Raw genomic sequence first — 24601 nt, 5'->3', positions numbered from 1 at the left:
ACTGCACTGAGTCATCCTCTCCGGCTGGGAGATGGCACAGAGGTTTTGCAAGGGGACTGGGTGAAACCGCCACGGGCAAATAGCATCATGTTGTGCTTGCAAAACCCTCTGCTCCCCCATCTCCTCTCATTTTCCTGCCTTACTTTCCATGTTCGTTCATGTGGTTGCAGAACAGGCAGGACAGCAAGAACCTGCAGCCCCTCATCCCCCCCAGTTCTCCCATTTCTCTACATGTGAGCTGCTGGGCACATGGTGCTGGGCATGGATGGAGCCATAGACTTCCCCAGGGGAGCTTCCAGTGGGGCAGAAGCCAAGAAGGAGCCATGAGGAAATAAGGCCCCACTGAAACCTCTGAGTCAATTTAATGAGCCGGAAGAGCTTGGTCTCTCATCTTCTCCACACCCTTTGCATTGAGGTAAAGTTTACCTCTGACCCACGTTAACATCCCGGGCATACACCAGCTCTTCCACCACATCTTTTTCTTCTGCCTCTTTTCTGCTGCTCCCCTTTCACTTTGCTTGTCCTGAGCCCACCTATTCTTTTTTTCTGGCACTTTCTCCCACCTCTGCTCAGCTTTTATTGGAAATATTTAACACAATGGCTTCTTGGTCAAGCCACACACCGCTGGCAGACCAGCGAGGGCTGCCCAGCTCAGGGGGAGAGCCTGGGCAAGCTGCTTTTGGGTTGGAAAAGGGGAAGAGGAGCACAGGGAGGGGAATCCAGAGCTCCCACTCACCCAGGGTGACTCAGCAGAGCCAGGGCTGAAGTGCAGGAGGTGAGCTTGGAAAACCACAGAGCAAGGGCATCGGAAACGCCTCCAGGAGCAGCCAGCATGGGGCAGACGGGGAAAGAAAGGGCAATCCCTTCTGATTCAGGCTTGCCACCACCTCTAATTAGCAGGTGTCGCACGCCTTGGGTTTCACTCGGGTGGCAGTGGGGTGGAGGAAGCGCGGGAGAAACCTGCTGGTGCCTGGCAGCCCACGCCAGCACCTCCCCGATGGCTCAAGGAGCACTTGCAACATCAGCATCTGCAAATCCCAGCCGATGGCCTGTGGGGAAGTTGGGGAAGCAGGTGAGAGGAAGGAGAGAAGGGAGAAACTTGGGGTTTCGTTCATGCAATGTTATCTGAGGGGTTAGAGCCAAACTGCCTTGCCGTGGTGCTTCCCAAGGAGATGCCCAGTGGTGATCGACCGCTAGCAAGAGCCCACTGTGCTCACCAGCAGCGTGCTACAAGAGGGAACATGGCCAGGGCCATTGAGACCGTCCTTGTGCAGCCTCCTGGCCCTGCACCCCCTGGCTTTCTCGAGGCAGGAGCAGAGGCTGTATGTGAACACAAGGATGGACCCTTCCACACTTCCTGGATTTGTTTCACCTTTAATGAAATCCTGGGCAACAAGACTGCAATGCTCCTCCACCTCTCCATGCTCTGGGCTTCTGCAAGAGGTCACGGGGACCACCGGCACGCACACAGATGACACAGTGCTCAGGAACAAAAGCAGCTCGAGGAACACAGGCTTGCAGAGACTTGCTTTCCAGCCCAGGGCCTCCTGAGTGACACGCACACTGTCAATTTTACCCCCACTCAACTGATCATCTCTTTATTTTAACCGGTTCATCTAGAGGCCAAGCAGCTAGAAGGAAGTAATCTCTAAAACCAGGAGTGAAACCTCCCATTGGGGGTGTGTACATGTAGGCTGGATGGGGAGAAGGAAATATTTGCATTTACCTCATCAAAATCTCGGTATAAATAGGCTGGGAAGCGTGAGGCTCTCTCATTCCCCAGGTGCCGGTGTGTGAGGCGAGGACATCAAAGTGGATGATGGCGGCTCTCCTCTTTTTGCTGCAATTCCTCTTCTTTGGGACTTTAATCGTCCCTGCATATTTGCAGATGCAGGAATGCAATCCGATGCAGAGTGCAATCGCAGGCAATTTCTCTGTAACCGTGATACCCCAGGACTACAGACCAAACACGACCTACGAAGGTAAGCCAGACCTCGGGCTTCCACACCACACTGCACCGTGTCTCCTCTTCCCCTGCCCCAGCTGCTTTATTCAGTCTTGTGGTGATCATAGATGTGCTTAAAACCTGTGCAGCCTAAAGGTTATTTTATTATTATTATTATTGTTAACTTCAGGCAGGAGACAGTTCTTTTACTTGTTCCCTCTTTATTCCTATTCCATGTTAATGCCCATAAGGGTCAACCCCAAATTCTCTTCCTTATGGGGCCTTCACCTTTTTGCCTAAACTTGCATCGAAGAACTCTGATGCTCTTGAAACACCAGATTCTGAGGGGAGTTGTTTTACTTTTTTTTTTTTTTTTCTTTCCTCCTCCCTGAGAATTTGCCCTTGTCGGTGGCAATGGCTATACAAAGATGGAGAGGTTGCTTTGATGCTGACACATGTTCAACATCTGCCATAGAAAATGGCTTTTAACCCTACAATAGATTTAGTCCCAGAGTAAAGAGCAGCCTTGCCCTGTTTCCCAGGCCTGACGACAAATGTCCCTTTGCCTTGAGGTTCAACAAAACCCAAATGCTGAGGGCTGGGCAAGAAAGACACCCTGAGTCCTTCGTGCAAGGGGCTGGCACTCTGCTGGTGTGAAGGAGCACAGATTTCTTCCGATCTTACCCCAAGGAGCAACCACAGCAGTTTATTGTTTTTTTTTTTTTTTTTTAATAGGGGGATGCTTTGTACACAGCTGTTATTTCCTTTTTTTTTTCAGCATAGAATTCACATTAAATGCTCGCTGCTGTCTCACATCATCTCCTGTGGCAGCTGATTGTCCTGGGGGGGTTCATTTGAAGCTGCCTGAACCCAAAGGGTGCTGAGGGCCAGGAGAACTACAGCCATGTGGTACATGCAGCTGCTTTCTGCAAGGGGGTCGCCCTGCTGTGTGCAATAGCAGCATGATGCACTGCAGCATTGCTCAGGCTCATCCCGGCTGTGAATCAGCAACCCCGGATGGAGACATGGGGAAAAAGACAGGGTGGGGTCTGGCACAGCCAGCCGTGGGCTGCCCACCAGCCTGCCCCCCGCAGATTATCCACCCCTGAGATCTGCATGGGGCTCAGAAAGGCACGGGAGCTCGGCAGGGGGATGTGTCACCCCCAGCAGCAGGGGCTGAGTGTGGGGACTGAGAAGTTCCTCTGGGTTGTTCCCAAAGTGGGGAGGGGGCAGGTGAGGGCTCTGTTTGCTTTGGCAGGGGGACATGCCCTTGTCTCTGCAGGCAGCTGGTGCCCCCGTGTCACACAGAGAGCACTGCGCCAGCAAACGCTTCCTGGCCTGAAAACCACAAAGGCAGGGGATCTGGAGATTGCTGTCTTACAGGACAGACCACTGACTTGGTTTCATTTGCTCTCTTTCCAGTTACAATAGTTGACAGCAATAACACCACCAGCAATGTGACCAACTATTTACTGCAGGCCATATCCCCCCAAAATGCCTCAGTTGGAGAATGGAACGTGACAAACAAGCAAAACTGCAGTGCTCATCTCACAGCGGTGCTACCAAAAACTCAGAAAACAGCAAACTGGACATCCCCAACCAGTAACTTTTCTTCTGTGGACATAAGGTAATGCTCTACCCCGCCTTTAAGCATTCAGGTGGGACAGTGCAAGCTCTTGGCAATGCCTGCAATGAGGTGCCCACACCTGAGCAGGCACTGAAACAAACCTCTTGTGCCTGCTGCAGACTTTCACTTGAAAATACCAAGGAAATATTCTCCGTAAAGCCAGATCCAGAAGTCACTGCACTGTGAGCCCGGTGGTTTAAAGGTTGCTCACCTTAGTCGAATGTGGGTTAGTTCAATGGAAAGGGAGGGATTGAACACCCCTCGTTTCCATTAACGCTAATGGAGTTGCATCAGTGGGAAATGTTTGCCGAAGGAAACTGTAGCCATTAGCCTGACTGGCCTTATCTGCCAGGAGGAAGAATGCAGGAGCTCATTGCTACAGTGGGTCTATTGCAAGGTACAGGTGGTCACAGCACAGCCGCCCTGCTCCACCGCATCCCACCCTGTGCAGGAGCAGGGCAGTGAAACAGCAAGCAGAGAGCAACAGAGGACTGACTGGCAAAAAAATTGAAGAATCAGTGCTTCAGATTTAAAAAAAAAAAAAAAAAAAAAAAAAAAAAAAAAAAAAAGTAGAGTGTAATCTGGCGTGAGTGAGCACAGGATGATTTCATAGATCGTGTCTCTTTATCTGCTCTTTATATCCCCTTTATATCACTGGGCGGGGTCTGTGAGACACACTGCTTCTCTTGTTCATTTTTCCCCTCTCTTCCTTCCCTCCTCAGGGCATACATTGTCTTTGAAAACAGTTCCACCGTGTTCAAGACTGTGACTCTGAACCAAGGTAAATAAGCTTCGGAGAGGCGGGTCCGACAACAAGGCAACTGGCACGCCAAGGGCAGGCTTCGCTTGTGCCCTTGTGATTGGGGCGAGGGGAAGTCCTCAGCCCACCTCCAGTTGACATTTCTCATCTGTCTGGTAGTCAGGAGACAAGGCAAAAACAGCAGAGTGCTAGAGCTAGAGAGAGGGCTTTCAGGTTTAGTGTTGAACTCAAACATTTTGCAGCCTCCTTTTGTCTTTAAGGGACACTAAACAGCCACGGACAAGTGGATAAGGTTATTTGTCCCTGCAGGTGTTGGCACAGACTTTATCCCCCTATTCTCTCTGTTATATAAAGGTGAAGTGGAAATCATGGTTTGCCCTCATAGGTAACGTTTCTGTACTCCAGGGAATCCCCTGTCACCCAGGAGCCTAACCTGATGATGCTCCATTGATGGCAATCCCACTCCCCTACCGTAGCTGTGACACATTTCTGAGAAATGACAGCCAAAGGCAGCCTCTTGGAGCAGGTCTGCAGCTGGTCCTCTGCACTTCTAACCCACCCTGGGGGTTTCTTCCATTTCCAGAGGCAAAGCCAACGGGCAGCACCAACTCCGTCTCCGCAGTTCAGAGCAGCTCCTTCTTCGTAGCCGCCATCCAGCTGCTGATGCTCCTCGCCACAAGCAAACTGCTCTCCTAGGCGTCGGGGAGAGAAGACGACCCAGCTGTGCTGCACCTTCCCTCCTTGCCCACGGCACGCGTGGCAGGGCAGGCAGCTGATCTACTCAGGAAAAATATTAACTTCTTGTGTGTATTCGGATGATAACTGCACTTCTGCATTAAATGATAAGGGTCTATGACTACAGAGCTCCCCTTAATCCCCTCACCCAGGAGCAGCACTCTCAGCAAGGTGAAATGTTTGTGGCAACTCCGTTTAGGACAGCTGAAAAGCACAGCCAAGGTCATTTAGGAGCAGACCCTGTCCAACCAAGGCTCACTGGGTGAGTTCATCCCTTCCTCGTCCCCTGGGGTTCTGTGAAGCACAAAAAACCATGAAAGCACTCTCAAAAGGGAAAAGGCCCTCTTCTCATCGTGGCATTGGGGTCTGCTGAGAAGCTCAAGGAGAGGTCTGCCGCCAGCTTAAAGCCTCCAGCGCAAGCACAGAGAAGACAAAGGCACCCACCGAGCCTCCCCCTGGGGAGGGGACCCCTCCCCGAGAGCAGCTGGAGATCCTGCTGGCAGGGAGTCCTCCTCAGAGCCCCCAGGCCTTGGGCATTCACACTGTGTTATTCTCTAGCCCAGCATTCCCTGAATTTTTCTATTTCCCTGGATGCCCTGTAAAGGTCCCCTGAATTTGTTCTGGCTTTCTGGAATGAGAGGGTGGGTATTTTTTATTCTCATTTTTTAATCAGCAACTGATTTTGCTGTGGGGTAAGATTGGGTGGGCCACTGAATGTCTTGATTTTATTATTATTGTTTGTATTTTTATATGAATAGAGTTTATTTAGGGATTTTCAAAACTTCTGGAAAGTAATTTTATCTTAAATTAATCTAAATAAATTAAGGAATGAAAGTTGACTCTGGCACCTAACAGTGTTTGCTGGCTTGGCTGGGACATGGCAGGGGGAGCTGCAATGATCCTGAATCTTGTGACACATTCAGCTTTGATCCCCAGACGGGTGCAGGAGGGCACAAAGGTGAGGTCTGGGCACTGCAGGGCTCTGCAGCGGAGGCAGAAGGCTGTGGAGGGGAGGGTCAGAAAGGCGCCCCATCCTCTTCCTCCAGAATGGTCTGAAATATTAGCAGCAGAAACTGGTTAGTTAGGATTAATACTCAGCTGGTGTTTGTCACAACCCATGACAACAAGCCTGTTTTGCTTCTCCAATCTGCTTTTTTTTTTGACCCAAACTTTCCAGTAGATGTTCCACGACCTTCCCCTGCCACCAGCAGAGCCCCAGGACCACCAGCACCGGGGCTGCTGCCAACATCAGCCCTGTGCCCTTTTTGTTTCTCTGCTCTTTTGGCATTGCGGCCTCCAGAGACTGGTCTCCTCCCCATGAGCAGTGCCCTTCTCCCTGCTGAGGCTGGTTTTGCTTTCAACTGGGAGCGTCTTGCTCAAGTCCACCACTTAACTATCTCAAAAAGCCATGGTTTGCATCAAAGAAGAGATTCCTCCCTCCCATACAGTTAGGCTTCTCAGGGCAAGCACGAAGTTCCAGTTGTTTCAGACTGGTTTTCATTTATTTCCCTGTTTTCTGGAGGGTTGTATAGTGGTCAGTTTGTAAAGTCATTAAGTCTCAGGCATGATTTTATGAATAAAAATTTGACCACGCAGCATGTGGGGTGATGCATTAGTGGAATGTTTCTGCAGAATTTTATAGAAACACATTTTATGGTCCAGCATTAAAATTGGCATCTGTTTCATGGCAGGGTAATTAGCAGGTCCTGAGTAACCAAGACCATGTTACATGTTCCACTACTGCAGTACATAGCACTCAATAAAATCCTCCTTAGTGCTGTAGACAACCCGTTCTATTGTAAACTTACTGTTGATACGTCTATCTGGTAAGATAACAGCTCTTTGCCTTGGATAACAGGTATAAATTCCCTTCTAAGTAACCTTGGGGCGACTCCCAGGTTCCCTGTTAACCCTGAGTGCAGGGCATTCCAGCTCCAGAGGTGGTTTCCTGTGGGGTTCATCCCACTGATAACCCTCATCCGTGCATTCTCATGAACTGTTGCACTATTCAGCCGTAAACACCAGCATTTCCTTTCCCATCCCTGTGAAATTTCCCCAGTAAAATTAAGTTCTCAGACATGGCCAGGGAGAGGAGCAGAAAGGCCCTCCTTTGACTCAGAGCTAAAAGTCCCAGGGGACGAGAGGAGGCCTCACATTACCTGGCCCTGCCGCCGAGACGATGTCCATGTCTGCCTTCTCTGCCCTGGGGGCAACCACAGAGCCACTCCTTGGCAGGGTCTGGGTCAGGACACCAAGCATTTGGGGGAACCCGTGAGGTCTGCAGCAGGAGCACGTGGCAGAGTCCATCCTGGTCCTACAGCTGTGTGGATGCATGTAAAGGACGAAGCAGTCATCGCCTTTAAGGCAAACCTTTCTCCTAGAAAACACTGCCTGGTAGGCCTCTCTCTAGCTGTCCATCCCATCTTCACTTCTGAGAAACCCCCAGTGCTTTCCCACACGGCCAGGTAGGCTGATTTGCGTAAGGTCCATGGAAATGAGACCATTTATCTCCCCAGCCCATCTCTGACACTCGCCAGAGAGCTGCCCATAAACAGCAGCTGATAATAGAGTGCTCTGTTCCTACTGGAAGTGGCTTTAAAATCCTGTTTAATAATTATCAGAGTGGCTACGACAAATGGCTTAATCTAAGTGATAAAACACCATTAAACGTTTCCCTGCCCTTTCACTGACTCACTACTCCTGAACTTTCCGTCGCTCACCCCAGGCAAAGCACTGCTTTGAAGAAATCAGCAGAACTTCTTGGACTGCAAGACCCCACTTCTCACCGACATTTCCTACTCCTGCTTATACAGAGCAGGAGGAAGTGCCTCTCTCGTTTTGAGTTTAACACGACAGTCAGGATTAGATACTGGCTCTACCTGCATCATTCCCAAACCCTACTGCTGCACAACAAGCTGCGGCTTTAGCCCTGGCTCTTCTGAGAGCACCCATCGCTTTTGCATGGGAACACGGCGATGTTTGCCCTCTTTGTAACCCTGGGGATAACAGGAGCATCAGGTGGCATCTGCAGAGGTGAGGCAGGTATACTTTGCTCAGAGGTGCCATCCCCAGACATTCCTACATCACTTTTAGAGCAGACATTCAGTTTTCCAACCCCGTGCTCCAGCAGTGTCCGAATAAACCCCGAGCTCCGGTACAGGGAAAGCCAAGGGCCTGCTCACCCTCCCACCCTAATGACCTGATTGTACCTAGGGACACTCACACCCACAACTAAAAGAACACACGGGTGGTATGGCAAACATCAGAAAATGCCCAAGCCTTCGCTTTGTCACAGGACACCTCCCGCTGTGCGTGCGAGGTGCGATCACGCGTTCCCTCCCCCCGGCCCAGCCTCGCTGAGTACACAGGACACGAGATGCTCCTCGCAGCAGGAGAGCACGGCACGTCCCTCGACCTCCCCTCCTGCTCTTTTCTCAGGCACTGCTTCCCTGTGGCCTCATGCTCTGCTCCCAAACGGTGGCATTGGCCTCCCTGAGCCCGGGATGGAGCAAGCCCCATCCCTTAAGTAGAGCTGGGTGCACTAAGGGGCAGCCTGAGGGACGGCTGCCTGCAGGCCAAGAGGCTTGGGCCACCTCTGGGCGACACCACAGCGCTCACAGGCAGCAGCTCCTCTCCCAACAGCTCTGCTCACTGTGCCCTTTCCCAAAATCACGGGCTCTGCGGCCTCGTTCAGCCTCTTCTTCCTCCCTGTGGCACCTGGGGCAGAGGGGCTACGAGCACCCCGCAGCCTTTGCCGTGCATCCACAGGAGCCACGCTCTGGGGATGAGATCTGGGAGGAAGAGCTCCCCATGGGGGTTGCCTGTCCCTCATCCGAAGTGGCGCCTGGATTATTTATTAACATGGTCATTGTTGGGGCTACAATGAAATATAAATAGCAGCCTAGGGAGTGGCATGTAATGCTGAGTGGCAGAACTTGGCTCAGCTCTGGGTGGTGTTTTCCTTTTGCTGATCCTTCTGTAACGGTGTCCCTTTGCTCTGCCCTGTTTGACATTTCAGATATCACAGGAAAATGATCAGTTCCCACTCCCCGTGCTGCAAAAGCCAGGGTCGAACCTGCAGTGCTGCAGTCACTTTGTTTCAAGCCCAGAAAAAAAGTTTAAGACGTTTTCTCGCCATGAGGCAGGATCGGAAAACATTCCCAAGGAACAACTAATTAAAAAGCAGAGCTGCTGCTTAACGGCTTTGCTTTGACACCAAGCAGCCTCTAACTCTGCTTTGCCGCCCTGCTAGGCAGAAAAGGGTCACAGCAGCTGAAGCACCGCATGGCATGAGTGCAGCGCAAGCAGCCGAGGTGTGGGCTCCTTGCACAGGGTCCCTGTGAATTTGGAGGCTAAATTCACAGGGTCCCTGTGAATTTGGAGGTCCCTACGTGGACCTCACATTCTTCTCCAAAGATCAAGACCCCCCCCTAAGCAGTTGTGAATACGGTACACACCATACGGTACGGCACACACCATAACTTCTCGGGACACTGGCAGCTGCAATCCTAGCCCCCTTCCCCCAAGCCATTTCCATTGCTCCAGATCTGCTGTGATTTAAACTTGACAGATCAGAGTGGAGAACCCAAGGACATCCCCAACACACAATGCAGCAATAAAAACAAGTGCCCCAGTTAATGTGGGACTGTCAGTGTTATATTGCACTGCAGTAAAAGGTCAGGAATTTGGGCTAGTTAATTCTGGCCCAGCACCTGATTTCTGGTTAAGAATAGCAAATTGTTCTGCTATATAGATACTTCATTTGTTTGCTTGTTTTTTGTCATCAGTGTCAACAGCTGCATTACATTTCTGAGAAAGAAACGACATGAAATTTTTGAGTCTCCATGACGCCCTGACCATATCAAAGGCTTTGTGAATCAGACACAGCAGCTATCACTGGTATGATTTACAGAACATTAGCAAACAGGCACGGTGCATCACACTAGTGAATTACAACATGGCAGGAGCATGCAGCTAAGGTGCAAAGCCTCCCTGGCCAGAGCCCACTGAATAAAAAACAACTGGTGCCACATCTGGGGTGAAAATAGTGGGAGTGTGACACTGCCAGCAGCGTGGTGCCCCCCTTACCTGCTCTACTGAACACTTGTGTGACACTGGAGTGAGCCTTCAGCCACCCACTCCCCAGAGCACCACCTTTAAGGGCCAGGAAAGCAGTGCTGGGGCTCCTCTGCCAGACAGGAAGGTTGGCAGGAACATCCCTCATCTCCTTCTAGCCCCTCTTAGGAGCTCATCCACAAAGTTTGGGCAAAGATGGATGAAGACAGGAGCCAGCACAGAACCATCCTTTTCCTTTGTAGGAAAGCAGCCACGGTTTGAAAGAAAGCAGTCAAAGTGTTTTCTGGAGCTGTAAAAAGTATTGTACAGCAGAGCCGGTAGAGAGATACTTTACCTTCAGCCTGTAGTAACATGAAGCCAAGGTTAACTATTAGGCAAGCTTCATTAAACTTTTCTAAATGGTGCTGTTTGCTATCATTATTCAGCCACATAATTTCCTTGTAAAGCAAGGGAATTATTACCCTGGATATCACTTTTTAAATTATACACATTTAGTTATTCTTAATGACCATGCCTCCTAATTACTCAGACTACTACTCAGGACATTGCTCGCGTGATGGAGAATTACACACGGTACCATCGCTTCTGCCCCAGGCTGACAGATTGATCTTACGGCCCTTAGAACAGCCATGGGAACTTATACAGTAAGCGTTCCCTGACTGGTTTTACAGCCATTCCTCTGCCAGCACCGAGCTTTCACCGTATACCTACAATTTCAGGAATCTTCAGAACAACTTGGTTAGCGTTCATTTAGGCACATTTCACAACCTTACCCTTTGTAATGACAACAGTGCTGCCTCTCCTGATCTGCCAGAGGCAGGAGGAAGCTGCAGCCCTGATGACTGATGCATACCAAGCACTCCTTTTGTCCACAAGACCTTTACAACAAGGGATTCTGATGATGAAAATACCAAATAACTGTTGGTCAGTAACACAAGCTGACTGCTCTCTCCAGAAAGAAAGGGGAGAGCTGAATCCTGTTCCTGCAGAATTCATAAAAGCGTCCCTGAAAAAAAAAAAAAAGCTTCCAGAGGGCTTCAGTGACTGTGGTCTCAAGGTATCACAGGTTGCCCGTTACAATTTCAGCTGCCCACAGCGAGGTGCAGAAAGGCAGGTCCAGAAAGCTGAGGTCTGACCCTGAGCTGAGACAGCAGCACGGGATACCCATGAAATGAGTGCTTGCACCACAAGGAATCAAAACCAGTTAGAATTTGCCAAGATGAAAAGCATTCTCCCCAAAACACCACAGGAGTGGCATCACTGGGACACTGGCTCGATAACAGTACTTCAGGGTTTATTCTCATCTGCTTCCCACAGGCCACGTCCCCCAGGCACCTGTGCAAAGCAGATGACAATAAACCCCGAAGTGAACCCTGAAGCTGGGCCGTGGTGCTCCAGCTCCCTCCCGTGCAACACCGAGCCCTCGGCCTCTGTGTCGTGGGAGCAGCCTGTGAGCCAGCCCTGAACAAGGACGAGCTGCTTTTATTTCCCCAGCTCCCCAGGCCAAGTCTGAACAACGTTCCCTTCTCTTCGGAGCTGCAGAATGTCCGGGGGTGCTCTGAAAACAGCTGCACTGCTCACAGTGCCACCTCCTCGGGCAGAGAAAGGCCTGCTAGCCACAGGAAGAAGTGAGACTGAAGCACGGCAAATGAATAAATAAATAAGGGAAACAGCACTAAAGCCCAGGTTATTAAAAATTGTAAATGAATCCGATGTTTAATTAGAGAAAAATCAAAGCCTTTGGTGGTTGTTAGAGATGTACACTTTGCCAAGTCATCTCCTTGCTAGAAAGCTGCTTTATTTAACGTGGTACAATTGCAAATTTCACGTCAGCTTTTTGGTTTTATGAAACAGAAATGCCTTGGGAAAAGGCAGACAAATCAACAAACTCTGAGAGCCCAGATTGCTAGACTGCTGCAAGGATTCTTGTAGAGTATCTACATCAGTCCTTGTGTAATAATAGATAGCGGACATCTAGGCACAGGGAGCAGGGCCGAAGTGATCACTGACGTGATGAGGCAGCAGAGCTCCTGACCAGCTGAGTTAGTTCTTTTCACTTCTCAGAGATTGCTTCTTCTCCCTTATATACAACGATGTTCTGGTCCGTTTCGTACACTTTGACTTTGTAGAGAGTTCCCATGGGCAGGAGCCTCTTGAGGTTTTCCCAGATGAATACTGCCACGTTCTCCGTGGTGCTGAGAGCAGAACAGGAGCAGGCTCAGAACCGACGGCAGCGGCATTTACGGGGCTGCACCCAGCTGCAGGACCCAGCCCTGAGGACTGTTCCTTGGCCCTCCCTGCAACCACCTGCCCGGGGAGACACCAGCACCCACCTCACAACCTCGGCGAAGTATGGCACGTCTTTATCCAGGTTTTTGTGGTCAAGTGGCTCCATGATAGCCTGCTGCGGAAAGAGATCAGTGCTGTTAGCCATCATCTTGCACATGATTCAGCAGACCAAAGGCTCCAGCTACCATGCACAACGCACCAGCATGTAAAGAAAGGGTAAGAGCCCTACATCCAGCTGCTAACTTCCTAGCTGGAGACATGGTACTGCCTCACATCACCGTGCTCCAGCGTTTCAGCCTTAAATCACGCCTTAATTTCTTCTTTATTTCCTACCATTATCAACTCGTCGTGCTTCCACCCTGGCACCAGACAAATTGCTAGACTCTAACCAGTTCTCACAGGGGATATCTAGGAAAGTAGGGCTATTACCTGCATATATTCTTTCAGGTCTGTCAGGTTTATAACCATTCCCGACACTGGGTCAATCTGCAGGGAAAACAAAAGGCAGATTAGTAGCCTAGCTACGGGGCCTTATTACCAGGGCTGCTGTGAGCCAGTACAAATCAGTGAATATCCGAGCCACAAGAAAAATCTCTCTTCACCTTCACATGCTGAGTTCCAGCTCTACCCCTGTGATGTTCCCAAAGGCTAGACACAACACAAACAACTCCGATGGCTCCACTCCCTGACACCAAGGAGGGAAAAGGCTTGAAACAGTCTTCAGTGCAAGAAGTTAGCATGGCCATGGGCAGAAAACAGGCATTGAAAGTGCTGGGTTGAACAGTCATGGACAAAGCAAAGACCAGTCTGAGCTAAGCTCCAGTCTGGAAAAGGCAAAGCAGGTTCTCTAGCTCACAGAGTATCCGGGGAATGTAGAAGGCTTTACAACTCTAGTTTCAGGTCTGAACAGCCTCCCCTCTTCTGGGTTCCTGACAACAGGAAATTCTCAGAATGGTGTTTAGAAAACACAAAAACAACTCACTCTACAGAATACACGGAGCACTGACAGGATGAAAGCTGAAAAACAACTCCAGAAGGAAAAATTTTTTTATATTCACTGCAAACTACCCTGAGAAGTAGCAGAGAGAACCACCCATCAGAAGCACCGCGCCTCCCTGCAGCTCCGCAGTCATCCAGAGGTGCCCCACAGAGCCTGCACCAGCTGCAGCGAGGCTCTGGCAGAACCAGCTCTGTGCCCAGAGGATGATTACAAGCCTTAAACATGGTTACCTGCAAGTCCTTGCTAGAGGTAAGGTGATTGATAGTGACTTTGGAAAACCTTCTTCTACAGTGATGTGTGCAGAGCTTCCACAAACACCCCAGGAAACCTAGCAATTAGCTGGAACTTCAGTACTACCCTGCTGCTCGAGGAATGGCAGAAGATGTTGATCACACTTACCTCTCCACGCACAGTGACTATAACTGGAGGGAAAAAAAAAGAAAAAGTTGTCAGGTCATGCATGTGCCGCCACAAACCTGAGAACAATTTACACTAGTCATCAAGGCAGATCATCCATTCATCACTAATTCGCCAGGACTGTTGCAGGCTTCACAACACTTGGAAGTGCAACTGTTTCTAATAAAATGGTTATCCACTGATTTAGGAAGAGTGACTCGGAGTCCCCCAGCTCACAGAAGTCATCCTCCAAGGTCTGATGCCCAGGGACACCCCACCAATCCTCGTTGCAGGCAGCATTAAACTAGATGACATCTCAAGCACCTGCTCCCCGTGACATCTGTACAGCCAGCAGCTCTGCAGTGGGGATTTCAGGGCACCTACAGCACCCAGACAGAGCCCATCAGGCCTGTCAAGGGGGAGATGTGATTTTACGTGTGTAGGGTGCAGATGCTAGGAGAACGTGTGAGGACAACTTTCTAATAATGTCTCTGGGCTGTTTAAATTGTGTGTACTCTGATGAGAAAAGCCTCCATTCAAAACACACAATGATTTTGCAGATAAAAGTATCATTCATTAGATGAATGGGAACTGAGATAAGTATTTACTAGCTATTTATTCATTACTTATTTAACTTAATGGCTTGCATACCCCTGCCATTGCATAGCCATACCCACTTGCTGCTCAGGAATCACCATAATTTTCCTCGAAACAAGCAAACAACCACAACAACTGAGGCACTAAATGCCAGGCTGCTGGGACAGGACTGGCCCTGCTCTCCCAGGGCTTTGTGCACGTTCACACCAGCCTCTCTCCGCGCCCACAAGCGTGGAAGCCGGCTCCTTACCTTTATAGTTGTGCCCGTGGCCATTCGGATTATTGCATTTCCCAAACAGCTTCAGGTTTTCCTCGTCACTCAGTGACTTACTGCGGGAAGCAGAGGCGGCATTTCAGCACCCACCGCAGATTTTCGTGTCTTTACCTCCTGTCACTGCTTTCCAGCTCTCCCCTCTCCTCCTTCTCGTGTGTTTAACCCTGCTCTTCCTACTCAGCGGGTGCACACACAACCGGAGGAGCATTTGCCCCATGAAAAGGAGCCGCCAACGTTGGTTTTGGCCCGGTGTTTATGTACACGCGCTCCGTGCCAGCTGCCTGCTCCCAGGGCTGCACGAACCCTGGCTGCTGCTCCCCGGGGGCAGGACAAAACCATCGGGGCTCCAGCAGGAAGCGGCAGCAGCAAGCCCTACGCAGGATCAGCATTAACCAGCAAGCCAAGGGCGCTGCCCCAGGGAAAACGAGGGGGAAACAAATCCTCCCCCGGACCCAGCCGCCCCGAGGGACCGAGCCCCCGCTAACCCCGGCCGGGCTCCGCAGCGGGGCCTCGGCGGCTCCCTCCTCCTCTTCCTCCCCTCCCTTCTCCTCCTCCTCCTCCTCCCCCCGCCGCGGACCTGTGCAGCCGGTGGCAGGCGCTGAAGGACACGGCCCGGGAGAGCCGCGCCAGGCGCGCTGCGGGCGGTGCCATGGGGCCGGGGCCGGGACCGGGGCCAGGACCGGGACAAGGACCGGGGCCGGCTCCATCCGGGCCCCGGGGGCTCGGCAGCGCCCCCGGCGGGGGCAGCGCGGCCCCGCAGCCGCCCGGTGCCGGGGATGCTCGGGGGGCGCCGTGCGATGCCGGCAGGGGGGTGAAGGGATGCTGCTGCCGTGCCCCCCAGGGAAAGAACCCAGCTCGAGCAGCAGGGGGGCTGTTTGCAGACCAGGACAGGACCAGGGGTTGTTGCAGAATGTGACCCCAGACCCTAGATTTGGGCGTCGCGCCTTTTGTCTTTCCTTTTTCAAGGCTGTCCATCCCGCAGGGGTAATGTCAGCAATGATTTGGCCCGCGGACCAGCAGTTTGGCTTGGGTTTGTTTTCTTTAACAATGACAGCTACCCGAAGCGTGTTTATAAACGCATCAGTGCACAGGGGTGGGTCTGCCAGAGGAAAGCCATCAGGCTCTCAGTGTGCTCAGGAGGTGTTCACAAAGCAATACCTGCCCGAAGGGACTGGGACAACGTCACAGATCTCCTTCCCACCCCCCTATAACAACTGCAGCACCATGGGACCTGCGGGCTGATTATTAAACTGCGAATTTCCCACACCCTGCTCATCTGCTTGATTTGAGATGCTTTAGGTAAAGCAAGCAGACAGCAGTACGTCCCCGCACCACTCCCAGGAAGGGCTGCCAGATTCTTGTTCCCCTTCTTGCCTGGCAAACTGATTCGACTTCTGGGGTGGTTATAAGACTGCCAGACTTACAGGCACGTGCTCCAGTAATGAGGTTCATGGGATCAAGCAGAGGAATCCATAAAGTGTGTGATTTTCTGAAAGCTTTGGGAGAGGGAGTGGGACTGGGAATTGTCAGTGCTGCAAGGCGCCGCATGGAGGTAACCACAGCAGCTTATTGCCCCATTGTGGGACCCTCCTGGTGCCCCGGGGATAATACAGCGCAGCTGGATTGGGAGTACTCCAAGCCTCAGGGCAGGATGCTCAGTTCTGTGTTACAGGAACAGATGAAAGTACAGCTCGTGATGTAGCAGGGACAGCCTGTGAGCACCCAACGCTCACAGGCATGTGCTGGGAGTGTCTGCTGCTGCAGCTTTTTAAACAGAGCAGAGCTTTTGCACTGCAGGGCATCTCCCTTTCCCTGTCCTATTGATTAGCAGCACTGCCTTTAGTATTCAGGAGGGCTGCAATTAGCACAGGGAACTTCTGACACTTCTCCTTCCCATCTCCCCAAGAAAAAAATAAAAATAAAAATAAAAAAGGGGGGGGGGGGAAGCGACAGAGCGCTTCCCACCACCACTAAGCACTCCTCTAGCATCATTCAGCTGCCAGCCGTGGGGATGCGACCTCGCTGGGGTTTGTCCCCTGGGGGTGCGGACAGGAGACAGGAGGGCGATGCTCCTGAGCAGGGCCGGCAGCAGCAGGAGCCCCAGCAGCGGGAGCTGGCTGCCATCTGGTGGCCGTGGGAGAGCGGCTCTGCGCTCCCGCAGCGCTGCAGCCCCCGCGTGCAAGCCTCCTGCCTCTCCCTTGCCTTTGCCCACGACCTGGAAGAAGGTGAAAAACGTCCGAGAGGAAATAAAGCTGGGTCATTTGGGTGGAGCGAATCAGCCCTGACTTGGTCCTGTTGTCTTTGGGCTGGCTTCCAGAACAGCAGGATCTGCACAACTCCAGAACAAAGGGCTATCAAGGCCACAATGGACTGCTACGTGTTTCATAGCAGCTGCTTTAGGAAGAAGGCAGGAAATGTTGGCCACCAGAGCCGCTTCCAGCTCTGCTGTTTTAGCAGGAGTATCACGGAGATACCTTACATATCTTCGAGATGATGTAACATCACAGGGTGGATCATGGTTGCTGCTGTTGCCTCCTGTGGCACAGCACAAAGTTGGCCGTGGTTCTAGTGAGCGCAGCAAAAGACAGGAAGAAACTTCACAAGTTTTTATTTGAGGGCACAGTTAATGTATGGAGAAAAGCACTACAAGTACAGCTTTGTGAGCATTTGTGTCTATTCTCTGGGGCTTCACTGAAGGCAATCTTTATGCAGTGGGGCGAAAATTATATCCTGTCACTGGGCCTACGTGTTAGTAGTCAGTTTTACTCCTCTCTTCTGCTTTAATTTCAGCCAAAGCCACTGCCCTAAGCACAGATACTTACTACCCAGAGAAGGTAATGGTCATCTTAGTTTCCATTTTTTCCCTTGCAACCCTTCTGCACGGCAGTCTCTGTGAACTGCTGCTAACTCCTCTAGCAAGATAGTTGGAAAATTAAGATAAAGCAGTGAGATGTTAGAGCGATGGAGCTTCTGCCTTCTCTTTTCTGTGAACTGTTAGGAAAGCAACAGTAGCTCAAAGGTTATGACAGAGTAGAAAGAGTTCCCTTCATCCTTGGCATAATGCAGTGTTGGGAGATAAAAGAAAACAGAGGTTTCTTTCTGAAACTGACCTCACCCTGAGTTACAGGAAGTGGCAAGGTCAGTGGGACCTAAAGATGCCATGGAATCCATAAGGCATTTCCACTGGGACTTCTGCTCGCCCCAGTTCTTTGAAGGTTTCTGCATCCAGGACAAGGAGGAAAGCACTTTGGTTCTGCAGGATGAAAAGAAAACCAGAATGAATGGCCAAGCTGAGCTTCATCCCACAGTCCAACCCACTACATCTGTCAAACACAAAGTAGTCCAAACATACAACAGGCACAACCACTACACCCATAAGACAGTTAGCCAGGAGCACCAAAAGTCACAGAGCCCACCCAAGAAACATCAGTGTTCCTGCCTGAAGTTTACCTAGCTGTGCTTGACAGCTGCAGAAGTACACACCATGGGAAGCACGGTGCTAGAACTATCTGCCAGAGAGCCTTAAATCCATTTTTGTGGTTTAGAAAACATACCTAATACTACATGGCTTTGATGAACTAGTAGGAGTAAGTTACCTCATCGGGGGAGATCACAACGGACAGGATGACTCCATTGTCTTCTGCCGTGGCATTAGGCACTGGCACAAACACGGGCTCTGATGGGTAGGATCCTTCCTCCTGCCAAATCTAGCAAGTGCAGTAACATATGGACACGTTTCATTTCATTAACATTTGTCTACTACAGTTAGCACAGTTGCAAGTTATAGTGCTCCCCACAGAGCTACCCAGACGTGCTCTGTGCCCCGAGGAACCTACAGTTCAACCTTTCAAGTCATTCCTTTGGTTCCACTATTATGATGATGACAGTGTTGTGACAGCACAGCCATTGTGCAAGGCATTGTGCAAACAGGCAGTGAAAAGGGTTCCCGTTGCTCATTTCATCCAACAGCTTGCACTGGCGCAGGTACAGGCTCAGAAAACCTCGTCATCCTAGCTGGCACAGCCAGCTTCACACCTCCCTAGTGGAGCTCACAGTGTGCCCAGGCAGCGTGGAGGAGCTTGCCAGCATGGAGATCTATCAGCAACACCACCGGATGGCATAGCTTCTGCTCTTATTGCAGACAGAGCCACAGCACCCAGTGCTGTGTGGAAGAAGGGCACTCTTACTGCAAAGTGAGTATCCAGAGCAGAACGATTAAAAATAGGGCATCTCTTTTTGAGGATTCCTAAATTCCTCTAGGCCCTGGGAAAGTCTCAGATTAACAGCTTAAAAGCTTTGGAGATCATTATTTCCCTGTTTATGGGAGAGACAGCATAAATCCCAGCTTGCGTTTGCAGGTGGGGATATGCTAAACCTTGTTACCAGTGTTAGAGGTGTCCTGGCAAAATGCCTTGGCACCTCCAACAGCCTACGCTACGTGGGCATGTTCTACGCTATCTGGTAAGAGATATCTATTTTGGCCTGGAAGAGAGATACATACTTTACACAACCCTTCCTGTTTCCTCATCTATCTACAGATCTGGAGTGCTATCTTCTGTCTGGTAAGTGTGCTACGTGGGAGATGAAATCAGGAACCTCATTACGTGGGAGATGAAATCAGGAACCTCATTGCAGACTCATATGAAAAATAAATAAATAAAAATAAAATAAAATAAAGCACTGAAGAACACAATGCCTGGTAGATGACAGAATTTATAGGCCAGTTCAGGCGAATGACTCCTAGTGCTGAAAAGAGAGAACCCTATTTCACCTCACCTTGAAATTCTTGGTCTCCACATCAACCTTCATCAAGGAATCTCCAATTAAATGCCGAAAACCACATCCATAGAAATAACGGTACTTCTTACCACTGTACTGAGAGTAATTAATCTGGGGGAACTCCAAACCCCCGAAGTTTTCAAAACCCTCGGGGTAGAGATTTTCGTGCGTGCACCAGACCTAGAAGAAGTATGCATTACAGGAGCATCAGTTTAGCTTTGACTGGGCAGAAGAGCTGACTGGCCCCACCAACCCACTGCACAGCTGTTGCAGAGAAGAAATGTTTGAAGAGCCTGACATTGCACAGAAGCAGGTAGGAACACCAAACCTATCTCCTTTATCTGTTTCATTCAAAGAATTGACTCATCTTCAGAGGCATTGGAAACTTCAAGGTCAGTCTGATGTAAAAAACTGAAACTGGAGCGAGTCCATGTAGTCCTGCGCCCCTGGCTCAGAAAAACCCGGCTCCAGCACTCAGAAATGTGATATACGAAGTACACGCAGAGACCACTCCACTCATAGCGGACAACACCGGTTCTGTACCACCTAAAGCCACACTATAGGACCATTCGAAGCTAGAAGCAAAGAACAGTTCTGTGCCCAGGTGACAGCACAGCGGATTTTGTCAATGAAGAACTTCACATTCAACCAATTGTCGTAAAGGCTTGTAACCCACTTGGGTACTTTTGGTAAACCACAGTCTGTCCTTGCTCTCACATTTAAGGCGATGTGGCAGGGTTTGTATTAAAACACCAAGCCTCAGTTCAGTCATGAAAAAAGCTTGCTTGCTTGGTGGACAAGCTCTGAGAAGATAAAAGCACAGGATAACTGCAATCTCACTACAGCTTATAAATGCAGTTTTGCAAGTCAAACACATACCTTGCCATCCGCATCTTTCACAGCCTTTGCCAGTGTATAAGGCAAAGGGTTCAGATTCTTCCCCACAGGAGCATCTGAACTCGTGTTCAGTGGGAGAACAAAGCGACGGGGGAAAGTTCGGGCTACTGAGTCATAAACCTATGACAAAGCCAGAAAGTTACAGTGATGAGAATAGGAAAGTGGCATTTTGGGCCAAGTGCCCCTTTTTGGAGCAAACCTGAAGTTTTGGACATACACCACTCCCTAAAATCTTTTCCTTCTATTAAAAGTTTTACCAGATTCTGGTAAGGACTCCGCTTGTTGCAGTACTTTGCAGTAGAACACAAAAAGGCACAGGAAGAAAACAAGAACCATCATTGCTTTCACAACTGGGTATGGAAATCACCCAGTTTTTCTCCAGATACAGCCCTGGAACATATGATGCACTATGTTTTATTCAGCTGGAACAGACGTACACTGAACCTTTTTAGAGCCTGTCCACATATGTCCCACCGGCTTGTGTGACTTCTGCCCTTCTTGCCCGACCAAGGTCATGAGCTAATGGGGATTACAGAAAAAATGCTCAGCAGCACTGAGCATGCCGAGGGAATACCCCTGTTGGAAACTCATCTTCTACAGCCCCATGCTGATCCTGCTTTGTGGGAGCACAGGACACAACATGGGAGCCCCTCTTTGGAATCTTTATGCAAAACAAAGCACTGAGAAGCTTCCACATTATTTTAAAAAATATGAGTCACTCAGGGAAGAAGCACTTTATAGGTGTATGAACTTCAGGAGGAACACTGCTTGACTGTCTCAGATCTCTGTGAGACGACAACACGACAGAGAACAGAAGACATTAGAGGCCCTGGTAGACAAGAGAAGAGATCAGAGGGAACAGCATGAAGGTGCATCACGGGAGGTTCAGACTGGATATGAGGAAAAGGTTCTTCACTGAGAGGGTGGTTGGGCAGGGATTCTGTGTTGGTGTTTTTCAGTTACTCCAACCTGTAATTCACCAGTTGGATGTGAAACTTCATACGTTAATTCCGAAACCCTATTTTCAAAGCTTTTGTGTTTCAGGTAGCCACGGAAAACTGATTGGTTAAAGAACTCCACCATACAAAACATGAGCTAGTCAGCAAACAAAAGCACTAAACATGATTTGGGGAAAATAGACAAATCGTGCTCAGGCACGCCTTAGCCTTTGGGTGTAAGGTAATTTTAAGATTCGATTTTGAGATGAGTTGCACTCATATGTCTGTGTACAATTTAATGGCTAAGCTACTCGTCAGTTAAATAACGTGGGTATTGGAGCATCTAATGTTGACATATGGACACCTTCAAACATCAAATTACATCTCTTTTGAGCTCAGAGAAGGCTGAAAAAAAGCTAGAATCTGTTTGCAGAACAAATGCCCATATCAACACTATGCTGTAATTGAATTAATTTTCATTGCATCTTGGGAAAGAACAAACAAACAAAGCAGCAAAAATAAAAATTAAAAAAAAAAAAAACACACAGCAACAAAAACAACAAAACCAAAGCAAAGCAAAACATCCCTTCAGGGACACAACAGTACACTTTTAAGATCAGAACTGAATTGCTTTCAGACAGCTCAGACCATAGAGGAAGTTCTGATTTGTCTGAACATGTTGCAGAAATGTTTGTCCTTCACCCACCAATGGGTGGGTTTCCAGTAAACACATCTGCAGTACAAGAAATTCAAGGCAACCCAATTTTTTCCCATGTATGACCTTATGTAAAATAATGTGTCTTATATGGTATTATATAGTACTTTTGACAGAGCTGGATATAGTAGGTTATTTGTGGGTACATGCTGTTGTCAAGTGAACATGAAGAACAACGTAGGGATTTCCTGAATATCTGTGCTTTGTGATTTACATAATAAAGGTTGGGTTTATGAAGTAATGCCTTTAAATAGCAGAGTTTCTTTTTCTTTTTTTTTTTTTTCCCATGTAAATGTAGGGCAAAATCTCATTTTGCATACTTTCTTAGGGGGAAAAATAATTCTTTTTATTACATGGGGATATGGAAAATGAGTATCATTAAAAATGAAATTTTAAAAGAAAAGCCCAATGGAGATCTATGTCACACACCAGTCTGTAAAAGTTTCAAGGAAATGCTCCCTAGAGATTACCTGCTAAGAGATTTACAATGAAAGAAAAATACCAACACATCAATAGACCATAATTTTAGTTTTCCCATATAGTCATAGTTCCTTTGCCTAGTCTATATCCTCTGCCTTGTGGTCTCCCTGTAATGTTCTCCATCCTGCCAAGTTTTGCTTCAGAAAAGTAACTCCACGAGCATGGGGGCCCCAGCAGATCCTAAGCAACGCGAATGCAGAGATCTTACCTCATGCAGAGATCTTACCTGATACAGATCTACACCACTCCTCCGCATGTTCTGAAGCTTGTAGGTGGCCAGAGTTTTTCCATCATCCTGGCAGCACAGGTCAAGGACGACACAACCATGATCTTCAAAGGCATTGATTTGATGGAAAGTAGCAAAGGGTTTACTATACCATTGTCCTGGCAGCACCTACAGTGACCATAAGAGAGACTGATTTTTCTTCTCTAAATACTGGAGACAAGACTCAGAGACTTGCTCTTCTTGCTCTCATTTAATTCCCACTTATTCCTTAATATTTGTCTTATGCCCGTGAGTTGCTATGGAACGGCTGCTTTAAGCCAGGAAGCAGGCAGATCCAGATGAAGAAAAGCCAATACAAAGCAGCCCAGCATAGGTTCCCTTGCTATCATGAGTCCCTGCGTGCTCCATCCAGCCATGAATGATGCTATAGCCATCATTCCCAGGCTCTGCCTGATCCTGTTATGTGCAATAGTACTCTATAGGAACCCCAAATGTCTTATTTCTGCCTGTTCTTTTAGGGCTGGCAAAAAGGTGAATCAATAGAGCAGAAAATACATGAAGTCACGCCATTTCTAAGAAACCAGCACCTGTGCTGTCAAAGCCTATACTGCAGTAACTTCTGCACTGATTCATAAAGCCATCTGGGGTTACTACCCAGCTCTTCTTTTGAGATCTAAAATTCCAGCTACAGTCACAGAGCTGCTGGAAAGGCCAAGGAGCCACCTACCTCCCCAGTGTGCTTATTCACCACGTGGAAGCGAGTGTTGTACTGAGGCTCCCAGTTTATCCCTTCAGAAATGGGCTTCCCACGGAATTTGGAAGTGATAATCCGCATCAGATTCAGCTTGATGGGTTGCTCAATAAAAATGATATAGTTTTCACTCATCCCTGAAAAGGGAGCAAAGGAAGCATCATCAGAGAATTTGGCAAATGAAACAAAAAAATAATAATCTAGGGGCAGAGGGCAGCAAACAGCCCCTTCTGCTTCACAGTAGGCAAAATCCACAGAGAATGAGACAGGAAACATTCTTACCAAAGCTGTGATAGTAGGAGGGTTTCATGTTATCCATCGGAGCAATGGAGCACAGCACTTTTGCTCCCTCTAACGTGTCACTGCAGTTTGACTTCTGTGGAGGGATCTCAATGATATTATACCTTGTCCCTAGAAAGGAGAATGGGTATTCAACACCACTGAGATGCAAGACTGTCCACATTCATGAAACTAAAGTCAGACAGTTCCTTTCTGTTTCCTTAGTGTACTAGGAACCACACTCATGGGTAAACTAAGCAGAAAACAAATGAACAGACAACAACAAAACATTTAGCAAGTCAATAAAACAATCAACAGAGGATGACTACCACAAAAAGATTTTAAAGAATCTTCTCAGCCTGGTTAACTGCCATCTAATTTTTCTGTTTGCAATGAATTCCTCATTTTAACACAGAGTATCCTGTAATAAAAGCATCAGGAAGAAACCAAGTTCATAGATTATATACCAAAGCAGATGAAAACTTTGAGCTCTGGCGATGACTGAAGCTCATTTACTAAATCTGAGCCCATGGGCAGCTATGAAGGGCATATCTGAATAATCATCTAAGGTTTGGTCTCTCCAGCTGAAAACAGCATGTGCTGTAAAGCCAGATGCTGCTAAAGCCAAAAGGAAATGAAAACAGCAAGAATGAAAAACAAAACTGGGCAACTGCTCAGTGGATTGGAACTAGCCTGAGGTATAATAATAAACAGCAGTGGCTGTCTTCGTAGGCCTCAGACACCTGAAGAAGAGGGCTTTCAGCAGTGCCTGCTAGCTCTGAGCAGCCATGTAGATGTAACTAGATCCCAACTTGATGTAATGCTCATGGGTTTGAG

At 48.9% G+C, this 24601-nt stretch overlaps 3 protein-coding genes across 7 annotated transcripts in view; 1 reads left to right on the top strand and 2 right to left on the bottom strand.

Annotated features, from left to right (window-relative positions):
* Positions 1–65: 65 nt before the first annotated feature.
* Positions 66–5901, top strand: LOC118178020. The gene is made up of 5 exons (XM_035346229.1): positions 66–415; positions 1784–1982; positions 3368–3572; positions 4295–4353; positions 4916–5901. The coding sequence occupies exons 1-5, from the start codon at positions 365–367 to the stop codon at positions 5026–5028; spliced, it is 627 nt and encodes a 208-aa protein (XP_035202120.1). The 5' UTR covers positions 66–364; the 3' UTR covers positions 5029–5901.
* A 5929-nt stretch (positions 5902–11830) lies between these two features.
* Positions 11831–15439, bottom strand: PTS (6-pyruvoyltetrahydropterin synthase). Its single transcript, XM_035346239.1, has 6 exons — positions 15277–15439; positions 14676–14755; positions 13832–13854; positions 12862–12918; positions 12477–12547; positions 11831–12338 (listed from the first exon to the last, which is right to left on the bottom strand). The coding sequence occupies exons 1-6, from the start codon at positions 15348–15350 to the stop codon at positions 12197–12199; spliced, it is 447 nt and encodes a 148-aa protein (XP_035202130.1). The 5' UTR covers positions 15351–15439; the 3' UTR covers positions 11831–12196.
* Positions 15440–17290: 1851 nt separating this feature from the next.
* Positions 17291–24601, bottom strand: part of BCO2 (beta-carotene oxygenase 2) — a 43065-nt gene continuing 35754 nt past the window's right edge. For all 5 annotated transcript variants that reach the window (XM_035346166.1, XM_035346165.1, XM_035346167.1 and 2 more), the window contains 7 exons: positions 23768–23896; positions 23462–23622; positions 22735–22902; positions 20358–20495; positions 19476–19658; positions 18296–18406; positions 17291–17952 (listed from right to left, as the gene is read on the bottom strand). In XM_035346166.1, the coding sequence (XP_035202057.1) occupies positions 17839–17952; positions 18296–18406; positions 19476–19658; positions 20358–20495; positions 22735–22902; positions 23462–23622; positions 23768–23896 (1004 nt within the window). In that variant the 3' untranslated portion in view covers positions 17291–17838. The remainder of the gene's footprint in view (positions 17953–18295; positions 18407–19475; positions 19659–20357; positions 20496–22734; positions 22903–23461; positions 23623–23767; positions 23897–24601) is intronic.

This window comes from Oxyura jamaicensis, chromosome 24 (assembly GCF_011077185.1).
Source record: "Oxyura jamaicensis isolate SHBP4307 breed ruddy duck chromosome 24, BPBGC_Ojam_1.0, whole genome shotgun sequence".
NCBI lineage: Eukaryota > Metazoa > Chordata > Aves > Anseriformes > Anatidae > Oxyura > Oxyura jamaicensis.
Note: the sequence above shows the minus strand (reverse complement) of the source record. Positions and strands in the feature narration are given on the sequence as shown.

Excerpts from the sequence above, each read along its gene's own strand:
- LOC118178020 (XM_035346229.1), top strand. The coding sequence starts at position 365 with ATGAGCCGGAAGAGCTTGGTCTCTCATCTTCTCCACACCCTTTGCATT. Across the intron at positions 3,573-4,294 it reads TTTTCTTCTGTGGACATAAG|GGCATACATTGTCTTTGAAA; the intron begins GTAATGCTCTAC and ends TTCCCTCCTCAG. Across the intron at positions 4,354-4,915 it reads GACTGTGACTCTGAACCAAG|AGGCAAAGCCAACGGGCAGC; the intron begins GTAAATAAGCTT and ends TTCCATTTCCAG.
- PTS (XM_035346239.1), bottom strand. The coding sequence starts at position 15,350 with ATGGCACCGCCCGCAGCGCGCCTGGCGCGGCTCTCCCGGGCCGTGTCC. Across the intron at positions 14,756-15,276 it reads GCCTGCCACCGGCTGCACAG|TAAGTCACTGAGTGACGAGG; the intron begins GTCCGCGGCGGG and ends TGCTTCCCGCAG. Across the intron at positions 13,855-14,675 it reads CCACGGGCACAACTATAAAG|TTATAGTCACTGTGCGTGGA; the intron begins GTAAGGAGCCGG and ends TTTTCCCTCCAG.